Raw genomic sequence first — 12,059 nt, 5'->3', positions numbered from 1 at the left:
GCTCAACCGAGCATGCCCACTGCCTGTTCACCCAGAGCACTGCTTTTGCCTGCCTCCTACAATTTGTCACCCTAGCTGGCCACCTGTGCTGGTTACATCAGTCCTGCTGTCTATTAGCTCTCTCTGCTCTGTTCAAGAATAGCTAGTATTTGGGGGCACATTGCTGCTTTCTGTCTCACCTGGTCTTTGGCGCAACATGTGGCAGTGCCTTTGAAGCTTGCACATGGGTCAACAGATAGAGAATTTGGCCTAGGGTTCTGTTTGTGTTTAGATACCATCTCAAAACATCCAAGTGAGTTGTGAATTTCGGAACCCATTCACAGCATTAAAGACACATGATACGCATGCTTTCTTTGGCTCTGTACCTTGTGCTGCTTGTGCTGTCTTTGGCTACCTGTCCCTGCTCATCTATATAAATGATCCCTTTTTATTCTTTCATCTTCCAGATCGCAGTGACCTTTGTGCTAGCCTTGGTAGTGGGTGCCATCTTTTTTGGAGTAAAGCTGGACCGAAGTGGCATTCAGAATCGGTAACCCTGGAAACCAGGTCTCATTTATTTCCTGGTCAGTTGCTGTTGTGTTCAGCAGTGGGGAGGGCTTGGGGCTGCATTCTGCTCCATGAAGGCTGACGGGACTTGGAATGCCATATTGCAGCCAGCAGTTGTATGCACTGCTGGAGTTCCTGACTGGGCAGCTGTCCTTCAGGTCAGACACATTTCCAATCAGAGTATGAAAGATCACATAAAAGGCAGACATTGCTTTATCTAGTTAAGACCCAGCAGGTAAATGTGTGATGCATCTTATGTCAAGGAAATGTGCCCTATCCTAACAGGAGGATGCCTATCAAATAGGCCTGTGACCTCTCTGGCTGCTGCATGAGTTTTCTGGTGCAGGGGATTGTAGACTTTAGTCTGTGCCTTATTTTTTTACTTGTAATTTGCATTTCAGGATTGGATCCTTGTTTTTTGTAACCACAAACCAGTGCTTTTCCAGTGTTTCAGCAATTGAACTGTTTATCAGAGACAAGAAATTGTTTGTGTAAGTCAAAAGCCTTTCTGCAAGAGTGTCTTCACCAGGTGTGCGGCGGGCAGCATGAGGAATGCTGGCAAGGCTTTTGCCCAGGCTGTAGGTATTCAAGCAGTAGGGGACACAACTTGTCTTCAGGGCTGCTGTGCCAGTGCTTCACAGAAGCAATACAGTCACTTTCCAAGATTTCAGCCCTAGTTGTTGTCCCCTTTAGTGATTGCATTAAAGTAAATTTGCATTGCTGCTCTGGTACAAAGGGGACTTAGTCAGGGCCTATCCTAACTGATCGCAGGAGAGAGAAGAGCTTGTTTAAGATTATTGTGTAAACCAGCCTCTTCTAGGCCTGTTTTCAATGACTGTCAGCATGTGCTCTAGTTATGGTTGGTGGTGACCCACGCATCCCACTACTGAAACGAATCCACTTTACAAGGTGGAGTGAGAAGGCAAAGGTCTGCAATGATTCATTTGCTACCTGGGTTGTATCTGAGTGGGCAACCTAGTGGCAGTCACCACAGCCCTTTGAAAACAAATTTTATGAGGCAGTTGGGGAAGCTGTTGACTCCAGTAAGAATGTGTCTTTAGCCTTTCCTCTGCATAGTCTTCAAGACCAATCATTTCACTTGGTGAAAGTATTCCTTTACTACTGGTGTGTTTCCAGACTGCTAATGCTTTACACCTCTATACTCTTTCCTTTGTGGATCTCAAAGCATGTTATAAGCTTTAATAAAAGCCCTATTAGGGCCACCATCCTTACCCCAGTTTTACAGTTTGGGGAAACCAAGTCACAGAGGGAATAAGAAACGTGCCTAGTGTTTGATAGCCAGTCACCGAGCTGGGAATAAACTCTAATTACCCTGATTTTATACATACTATTAGAAAAGAAAAAAAATGACACTTTGCTGAACCTAATTCCTATGGTTAACAATGAACCACATTCAATGACCAGTGTTCCTGTCATCACAGCCATCAGTACACCAGTGGGTATTATCGTGTGTCTGCATACTTCCTTGCCTTGATGATTGGAGATCTTATGCCCATGAGAACTGTGCCAGCCATCATATTTTCCTGTATCAGCTACTGGATGATTGGTAAAGCATCAACATCGCCATTTAATCTGTCATTGTTTTTGAGCATTGTTCTGTCTAAGACCAATTGATGTTTTAGATCTGAGTCACCCATGGTTTATTTGTGTATCTACATGAAACACATGGTAGAAAGAAATGTTTCATCTATTAGGCAAACTCATGGACTTGGGCATCTATATGTCTCTTCTCAAGTCCCTGAAACATAATTACAACAAAATATGGATACATCCTCCTGCTTGTTGTGACTTAGACTGAGGGTGAAGATGATACTGTTACAAAAGTAGGAGTGTTCACAGGTTTCCAGTGATTTGAACAAGGTGGAGCAAGATCATACTTTGTCACCTAATGTATGGCAGAAGATCTGAATCTTAGTGCCTCAGGCCTCCAAGCATAGAAGTCAGATAATTAGGACAGATTTGTGGGGTGAAATCTAGCTGGTGGCGTGCTAGGAAAATGGCAGCACCAGCAGGAAGACAAGGGGCAGTTAGCATTACACTGCTCACTCATTTCTTATCTTTTGAACTTGTGGCTGCCCCACGTTTCCTTAGGAACACAGGCCTAGAAAGGACCTCCTGGGCCAGAGAGTCCAGTCCCCTAGCATTATGGGCCAGCACATTGTCTTCTCATTCATAAACTGATACAGTTTCATTTTTAACTGATACAGTTTCATTTTTAAAGCAGTTGAGAAGCTTTTGTTCAGCTCCTACTACTCCATTACAACCAATGCTGGACCCTGTCTCTCACTGACACATGGCCTATGCAGGGACCTGAGAGCATCTCTGGGTTCTGTGACGTAGGCATCCTCTGAACCTCCCTCTGTCTTGCTGTTTTGACAGGCTATCAGGCAGTGGCAGGACGGTTCTTTTTCTTCATGCTGACACTGATGCTAGTATCGTACACAGCCACAGCCATGTCTCTGGCTATCAGTGCTGGGATGGATGTGGTTGCCATTGCTAATCTGCTTATCACAATTTGCTTTGTCTTGATGCTTGTAAGTATTGTGCATGCTGCTTTGTTGGTACTGGGAGAGGACCCATTTAAAGGAGGATTTTGGATGGATTTAGTACAAGGAGAAGTCAAGGATTAGCAGACTAGGCCAAAGCAAATCCTAGAGCAGGCAGGCTTTCTGCAGTGCCCGTTCCCTGAGTGCTGACAACACCACTCATTGTTGGGTATGCAGATGGCTCTGCCCACGCACCTCAGCCCTCTTCTGACACCAGTGGCACTTTCACACATCTCCAGAGTCCAGGGCTGAGTGCTGTTGTCCCCTCTTTTCTCCTGTTGTTAAGTGTATGTGTGGGGGACGGGGTGGGGCATGGGAGAAGGATGAATAGTAGTGGTGTGCTGGGCTCCAGAGGTGCTTGAAACAGGAACTCTGTGCAGACTCCACATTGACCAGCCAGTGAGCTCAGAGCTCACAGCACCTGCAAGCTCTGGCAGGAGTATTGCTGATGTGGGTGAGCTCAAAGAGCTCTCTGTGCATAAGGCTCTCAGCCAAAGGGGGCTGTTACCATGCTACTATACCACCCCTCCCCCATCTACCCCTGCTTTTACCCAATGGTGAGTTGTCCGTGTGTCCATACTCATATACAAAGAAGTGAGGTTTGCTTTAAAATTGTTACTCCAGTACAATACCTATTATGGATGCAGTTATACTGGTCTAAAGATGCCTTATATCAGCATAGCTTATTTCTGCATGGGAATAAAGTGCATAGGCAGTATAAAGTGCATTTATACCTGCATAACTGCATCTGTGCTTGGGGAGAGAAGGGGATATGTGCTGTTTTAGTTGTACAGGTACAGCGTCATTCTTGTGTGCAGGTGATAAGTGTGTCACTCCATTACAGTCCATTTCTTTCTGTTTCAGATCTTTTCTGGCCTTTTAGTGAACCTCCCATCTGTGATGGGATGGCTGAACTGGCTCAAGTACTTCAGCATACCCCGATATGGCCTGACAGTGAGTAGAAAATAATGTTATTCTTTAAGGGATAAGATGCCCGATAGAGTCACTTCTGGAGGAAGACATATACAATTCTTTTGAAAGTTACTAATTAGGATTCTCTTTTTTAAAAAATTAATTTTAAAAGAGTTTAAAAAATAGTTCCATTCCCAGAGAATGAACTGCTCTGCTGGACCACAAAATAAGTATGTTGGTACCAGCAAGGGGAGGAATTATCCTGTACTGTGGACCATCCATAGGCCACTCCCCTATCCAGGTCCTAGATAAACCTTCACTGTGGGTAAGAGGGCAATTCAGTACATTGTGGCAGAGCATGGGTCTCCAGAATCTCATTCCGGCTGCTGGCCATGTTTCCGACCACTAGACTGAGACACCAAACTCTTTCTTGAAGACTATCAAGTAGCTTCTCAGAAAGCCATGACAAAGAGCTTCAAAGCAATTAGAGATTTGGAGTTTCTTAATTTTCAAGAACTCAGCTTGGGACCACTGAAAGGGGCTTGATATTTACAGTGTTGGTGCTTAACATTTTCTAATACGAAGATCCCTTCAAGGTGTTTGCATATCTGTCATGCAAAACCATTACTCCTTCTTGAAAATCTAGGTTCATATCTTTTGGACACTACTTATAATGGATTTAAACCAGTGAACATAGCTGAGAAATAAATGGTACATCTTTGTCTGATAGAGTGAGCCAAAGTAAAGAGAAAGCAAATATAAAGATCATCATTTTTTGCCAAACTGTTCACATTTTAGTCTCAGTGTCTCAGGCTGGTGTTGCATTGTTTTACTACATTTTGGTATCTGACTTTCTCCTCAGGCCCTGCAAGTAAATGAGTTTAGAGACCTGTACTTCTGCAGTCAGAATAGCTCAAATATCACGACATCCATAGGAGATACCCCTACTTGTTCTCTGGATATTTTGCAGTTTGGAGAAATGTAAGTCTTACCACATCATGGGCCTCCCGTTTAAACAATAGTGAATTGTCTGGGGGAAAGTTCCCATGACCATTACTTTGGAGTTACTGCACTGATAGCCACCTACAAGTACATCGGGGTGAACACCAAGATTTAGGTGAGCAACTCTTCTGGAAGGCATCTCAAGGGAGGACAAGGACCAATGGATATAAGCTTATAAAGGGTAAATAAGATACAAGGAATAATTTCTTTTCTGTAAGGGTCACCAGAATCTGGAACACTTTCAGCAGAGGTGGTGCAGACACCATCCTTGGAGGTGTTCAAGAAGAGGCTGGATAGGTACCTTGTTGAGCTTATCTGAACCCAATAACTTCCTGCCCATGGCAGGGGACTGGACTTAATGATCTTACAAGTTCAAGTTCTGCAGTTCTATGATTTCTCACAGTAACCCAGTATTTTTATGAAAATAGCATAAACTACCATCTTGGATTTTAGAAGTTTATTCTGAGATATCACAGCTCCCCAATATAGTGCAGCAGGAACAAAATAACTACTTCTCTTCTCTGAAATCAGTTTTGGGTATCTTGGCCAAGATTTGTCTTTGTAAAGGACAGTTTAACATACTGTTGAGATCCAGTCCCTCACTGTAAGGTATCAGCAGCCAGAGAACATTTGGAGGTTTTATACTCATGCTTATCTGAGAAGTGGAAAAGTGCCCAGCCCTCAGAGATGGTTTAGGACTATTGGCCATGTATAGATGAAACAAGGGGGTTGTGTGCGTGACACTTTAAAACGAGCTAAATGCTTTTGCATTTTATACATACCATTAGAAAGGAAAAAAATTGCACTTGCTGAACTTAATTCCTATGGTTAACAATGAACCACAATGACCAGTGTCATGACTGGAGATCTTGTGCCCATGAGAACTGCTCCAGCCATCGTATTTTCTTGTATCAGCTACTGGATGATTGGTAGCTGTAATGGTGTTGGTGTTTGTACATGTCAACAGCGTATTGTGCATTCATTACAGCCACTGTAGGAAATTTGGTGGCATAATCCGAGGGGTTTTAATTTGCTGCCCCTACAGACACGGAGTGAAGCACTGGGCTCCATGTGGCCCAAGGGCTCTGCAGGAAGCCCTGCAGGCAGCCTGGCAGCAGCCTGGGAAGACAGACTCTGCCCACGAAAAGTGGTGAGCCTGATCTTTTTTTCTTTCTTCCCCACCCTGGAGTCTGCCTGCCTGCCTGCCTGCCTGAGCTGTGCGTGGCCCTAGTGCTTCCCTCCGCGGCTGCGGTGCCCCTCGGGACTGCCTGAGCCAGGTGCCTGCAGGCAGGTGCCACCTAGGGGGTGCTGCTGCTGCGGAGGGAAGCACCAAGCCACCCCCCACAGCCCAGGGACCGCTCCACTCGCTGGCAGCTCGCCCTCTCCTCCCTGCTGCTGGAGAGGCAGGTAAGTTGGGGTGTGTGCATGACACAGGGGCTTAAAGGGCCCTAAATTGAAGTGATGTTTTTAAAGACCCACCACTTCAATTTAGGGCCCATATTTCATCTACACATGCACAAAGAAGGTATCTTAGCATATAAGACATATAGGAATGGGCTCTAAATCAGAGTTGAAACAATATGTTGCATGCCTGAGTCTCTTTGATCTTTGATGTGTTGGTGGAAGTGGCACTGGGATGACACATGATGAAACCTTGGTAAGGGCAATCTAGAGGCTAGGGAAAATGGGAAGTGGAAGATCCAATGATAATCACTCCACTCTGCTGAACTGTTGTTTGGAGAAGCTGTCTAATCTCTGTGCATGATTGGTTTCCTTTTGTCAAGCACCTGAAGAGCTACGGCAGAACATATCAGCTATTACTGTTAAATGTTAACTTCTGTCCCATGTCTCCTGGCAGATGTTATGGTGAAACATACCTGTGTAGCCAAGGAATTGCACCCACTAACTGGGCTATGTGGGAAAACATTGTGGCTCTGGTCTGCATGACTTCCATCTTCCTCCTGATAGCCTATGCAAAACTCCGGTTTATGAAGAAGTTTACCTAGCTTCACCTATTCCCTTGATCCACCACTTACCTCAGGACTTTGACTTGCAAAGCATATCAGTTTAAGGGATCTGAACCTGTAGTCACTGATGCTTATTAAGATTTCAATGGGCCTAAATGGGCATCAGATCAGAAGATTCCCATTGACTTCAGCAAGCATCAGATCAGGCCTTAAGTGCTAACCAAGGCCACTTTTTTTTCTTGAGGCTGATCCCCATGACGTGTATGTGTATGTGTATATATTCTTTTTTATTACTGTCTGTAGCTGAATTGTTGGCTCTGTTGGGTTTTTTAAGGAGCATTTAAAATAATGTGTTCTCTTGCATATGTATAACTTTGTATACTGCATATTGTGTAACTCATTATCAGGAATCCTGGTTTTCTCTGTTTAAAAATCACAAATTCTTTGATTAAAAACAAAAACCCCAAATTCTCTGATTAAAAAAAACCCAAATCCATTTAAAATGAAATGCCACTATCTATATATAGGGATCTGCTGAACATAATGTTTTATTAATATATTTACCATTTTAAAGCATTTGGAAGCCTACCACTGCCTCAATCATTATAATAAAATTAATTCTAAATACCTATCTATATTGGCATTTGATACTGGGTTTTTTAATCATGGAAAATCGGAGCTCCCCCTGCTCTCTTCATTTACCAGGACATGGGTCCAGCTGCAGCTGTCCCCACCATTGCTTTGTGGCACTGAGCAGTACTGATATGCCAGTGTCCTGCCCCTGCCTGTGCCCGTGCCCCTCACCCCTGACCTGCAGCCCCCATCTGCCCCCAACTTGCTTCCTCCCCGCACCAGGACATGAGTAACTGCAGCTGTCCTTCCTGCTGCTTTGTGGCTCTGAACAGTTGGCTCCTGCTATCCTGCTTCCTGTGCCTGTGCCCAGACCTCAGTGGTCCCTGTCCCCATGTACTTTCTAGGAAGACCTTGATTGGGGCTCAGGGAGTGGGCTGGACCTGTTTCTAGCTGGGCAAGCCCCCTTCCTTCCAGGCCAGCCTCCCCTTGCACAGGCTACTGTAGGCAGGTAAGGAGAGCTCAAGGTCCAGCTCTGGTGGTTGCTTCTATACAGAGCGTCCCCGACCCCCACATATATATATAATCTTCCACCCCCACAGCTACCCCAATCCCCATCTTGTCCATCGCTGTGCCCCCTGCTGCCACCTTCACCCCTCCCACTCTGGCCCATTACACTCCCCACTGAGTGGTTTCTGGGACCAGGAGCCTCCCCCTAGGCTGAGGCCACATATCCTGGGGCTGATGTGGGCACAGGGCTAGGTTGCAGTGCAACAGCTGCCTGTGTGGCTGTGGCTCCCGCCAGCAGGTCCCATCCCATCTGGCAGCTGGGCACACAGGGGTCGCAGTCTGGCGAGGCTGGCAGGAGCTGGGCTGAGCAGGATTGCATGTGGGCTGGCTGCACCACTTCTTCCCTCCCTGTGCCCTGCTGTGCAGTGTGCCTGCAGCTGCACTTCCAGTGCTAGCCCTGGCAGGGTCGCCAGCAGCTTCCTGCTGCAGGCCGGTGGGATGTGGCATGGCTACATGGTAGGCAGCTGTTGTGGGAGCAAGGGATAGCCAATGCTTTCCCCAGCACCCTGGCCCCAGCCCCGGGCAGCACTCCCAGCCCTGCCCCAAGGGCAAACCTTCCCTCCCACATGAGCCACCACCACCATTCCAGCTGGGCAGTGCCCTCATCCCCAGCCCAAGCTGAGTGGGGACAAACCATGGCAGGATGGGCCATCATGGTAGGGGACAAGGCAGCCTGCCCCCATCCTGGCCTTGGCCCCCAGTGCGGGGCAGTGTGATCACCACCCACGCATCTCTGTCCTGCTGGCTTTCCCAGCAGGCCCTAGGCCTCCCAGCAGCATGATCCTCACCCAACCCACAGGACCTTCCCCAGCCCTGCCAGAGGGGGCCCACAGCTACCCCCTGCCCCTAGGTCCCAGCCCCCAAAAGCCTTACTTACCCCAAAGGCCGCAGGAGGGACACTGAGTCTGAGCCAGCCCAGGCTGACTCAGGTTCTCAGGCTCCACCCCTGCCTCCCTCTGGACAGCGCTTAGGGTTTCCTGCCCTTTTGCTAGTAGCTCTTGTAGGCCAGACCTATCCATCTTGCAGAGAGCTGTTTGCAAAAGGGGCCTGCTTCAAAGGGGAAAATACATGCTTTTCTCCTTTAAAAAGGAAAATCCATGTTTTTCCTGTGGGAAACAGAAAACTCGGATCCTGTTCATTATTCTGTGGTCAGTATCTGAACTCTCTCAGGAAAATTAATTAAGCTGATGAATCAATGTGAAACAAGTTTCATTTTGTAAACTGCTGCATTAGCTGATTGCATGTGACAGGCAAATAATCCTTATAGGGCGTGTCCCCACAAGCAGGAACATACATTCCCCAGTGACAAATAGCAGCAGGTATTTGTGCTGCTGCTGACTGTCCCTGGGAAATGCCCCTGCATGCGTGCTGTGGCATGCAGCAAGTTGCCCCAGGTGGGTTAGGGGAGACTGGGGCCAGCACTTGGCCTGGTCCCAGCAGCCTTACCTGGGGTTTGGGGTCTCCCGGAGGTCCAGCAGTAGTGATTGGGGCACATGCAGCCTGGCCAGCAGCCAGAGCATGGCTATGGCCAGCCAGGTCCAGTTTTCCATAATGCTTGCTGCTACCACATGCACCAACCTGCTATTTTCTGGTGTGGGTTTTTTTGATACCAGGACCAGTGCAGCAAATGGGTCTGTGGCACCGCAAACCACATATGAGCACTCAGCTAGCTGTGCCCATTAAAGGCCATCACTCCTAAGTAACAGCTATTTTCTGTGCTGGCATCCTGGGCTTTGAATTATGCCTGCTGAATCAGTGTGGAGCCAGGACACATTCTTGTTTTGTGAGATACTTCAGAACCTGAGATTTAAAAACACATTTGGAATTTTCTTGCTTTGCAAATTTGGCACAACAGAGATTGCACTTCTAGTGGCATTAGAACATCAGAGCCTTTACCCACAGCAAAATCAGTTCTCACTATCACAAAGTAAAGAACATTTGCATAGGACTCACCAACCCCCAATATAGAAGATCAGTTAGGTGCTGATGACCAGTTACAGACTAATAGTCCATTACTGCAATGCTTCTGACAATGTAGGCTTGCAGTCCTAAGGGGCTCAGAGTATGTTGTAGAGCTTAAAATATAAGAGTGGGAAATGTTTTCGTTATTTAACAATAAATGAATGTAATTCTATGCTTGTGTAAGTTGATATTTTGCAGTAGTTCCTGTACAGTAATACATAGATGAGTGTGTGGAGTGTTTCCTTGGGTGGTATCTTGCTGCTGTCACTTTTGATATATAGACTGCTGGGATTGATGTGTTCTGAAAGGCCAATGCTAGTAAGGAGTCTTCCAGAGGCAACAGAAAAAAATTAACTCAAATCTAGTGGCAAAAGCTCAGATTGTCCTCAGATATTAAACCAGTTGTTCTGATTAATGATCAGCCCAACTAAGTGAATCTTGCCCGTGACAGGTAGAGCCCATAAGCAGTGGGGGAAAATATTATTTGGGGGGACTGAGCCCTGCCTGACCCCCGCTCTTCCCTCCCACAGGGCTGTGGCAGGGCCAGCACGCACTGGTGCTCGCACTGGTGCTGTATGTGTGGTTGCATGCTGAGTGGCACTGGACACTGAGGCAGCAGCACTGTGGTGCTGCTGCTGTTGCCAGCCGCTGTGAAAATTTTAGGGGCTAAGCCCTGCTAGCCCCGGCCTTCCACCACCTTTGGTAGCAACACAGTATGCTATTTATTCTCCCAACAGTCACAATGAGAGACAGGTCTCGCAGGCCCTGTATTTATGCTTGAGTACCCCCTTCCCACCCCATCTCATACTAATTCCTATTGCTATGTCTGTTGATGTTCATCTCTTATGTTTCTTTTACAAAACATACACATTTAAACTTTAGTTTTAATTATTGTGGCAGGACACATGGGGTGCCTTCTGTAGCTTCCTTGTAAAAATGTTGTGGGAGACCATCTCAAAAGCCTTGAGGAAGTCAAGGTATGCCACATCCACTGCTCTCCCTGCATCCACAGAGCCAGTCATCTCATCATCTTTCTCTCATGATTGCTGCTGCCCTAGTTGCCATCCACTACATTCCCCACCAATTCTTTCGTGTTCATGAGCAGATCAAGAAGAGCACAGCCCCCCGTTGGCCTCTCCAACACTTGCACCTGGAAGTTGTCCCCATCTCTCTCCAAAAACTTCCTGGGCTGCCTGTCCACTGCTGTATTGCCTTGCCAGATTACAGGGTGATTTTGAAGTCCCTCACCTGAGAACCAGGGCCTATGACTGGGAAACTTCTGCTAGCTGTTTGAAGAAAACCTCATCCACCTTATCCTCCTTGTCTGATGGTCTATAGCAGACCCCCACCATGACACCACCCTTGTTGCTCTCCCTAATGACACTAACCCAGAGGCTTTCAACAGGCCTAGCTCCAGTTTCATACTGGTGTAAAAGTGAAGCAGACACTGGGCATACAGCCTTACCCATGAAAGTGACTCATTATAACGGGGTGCAAATTATACTGAGGTACAGGTCACATACCCACTCCCATAGACCATTTCATCTTGGTCGAGCTGTTCAATGCAATCTGGCTTCCCTGCCACCTGGTGGCCACGTGCTGTCCTAGCGCATACTGCAGCAGCCGCCTGAGAGCTGGCCATGTCCTCCCACGTCGGTTTAAAGATGTCCCAAGCCTGAACTGGTATCTCTGAGTGCGATGTTTAATAGCCCTGGGGGAGCTGTCCGCCATAAAACTGTCTAGTTCCTCTTTTGAACCAAGTTCCACTGCCGGCCTCCTACTGTGGTGAGTTTCCGGGGAGGAGAAGGCCCCGCCCCCTCCCCGGATTGGTCCGCGGGGGTCCGGCCCCGCCCCCTCGCCGGACTGGTCGCCAGTACCCGTGACAGCTCGCTGCTTCGCGCGCGCCCCCAGGGGATTCGCCGCGTCTCTGGCCCGCTCTGCAGCAGATGGGCGGGGCGAGTGG

General features: G+C 47.4%; 1 protein-coding gene across 1 annotated transcript in view; it reads left to right on the top strand.

The window, feature by feature from the left end:
- Positions 1 to 7,459, top strand: part of LOC109324310 (ATP-binding cassette sub-family G member 2-like) — a 29,280-nt gene extending 21,821 nt beyond the window's left edge. The window contains exons 10-16 of the mRNA XM_019556303.1: positions 447 to 529; positions 948 to 1,037; positions 1,989 to 2,113; positions 2,947 to 3,101; positions 3,978 to 4,067; positions 4,888 to 5,006; positions 6,886 to 7,459. Of these exons, the coding sequence (XP_019411848.1) occupies positions 447 to 529; positions 948 to 1,037; positions 1,989 to 2,113; positions 2,947 to 3,101; positions 3,978 to 4,067; positions 4,888 to 5,006; positions 6,886 to 7,033 (810 nt within the window). The 3' untranslated portion in view covers positions 7,034 to 7,459. The remainder of the gene's footprint in view (positions 1 to 446; positions 530 to 947; positions 1,038 to 1,988; positions 2,114 to 2,946; positions 3,102 to 3,977; positions 4,068 to 4,887; positions 5,007 to 6,885) is intronic.
- The last annotated feature ends 4,600 nt before the right edge of the window (positions 7,460 to 12,059 follow it).

This window comes from Crocodylus porosus, unplaced genomic scaffold (genome assembly GCF_001723895.1).
Source record: "Crocodylus porosus isolate Cpor-Errol unplaced genomic scaffold, CroPor_comp1, whole genome shotgun sequence".
In the NCBI taxonomy this organism is placed as follows: domain Eukaryota; kingdom Metazoa; phylum Chordata; order Crocodylia; family Crocodylidae; genus Crocodylus; species Crocodylus porosus.
The sequence above is the reverse complement of the archived record's forward strand: the minus strand, read 5'-3'. Positions and strand labels throughout refer to the sequence as shown.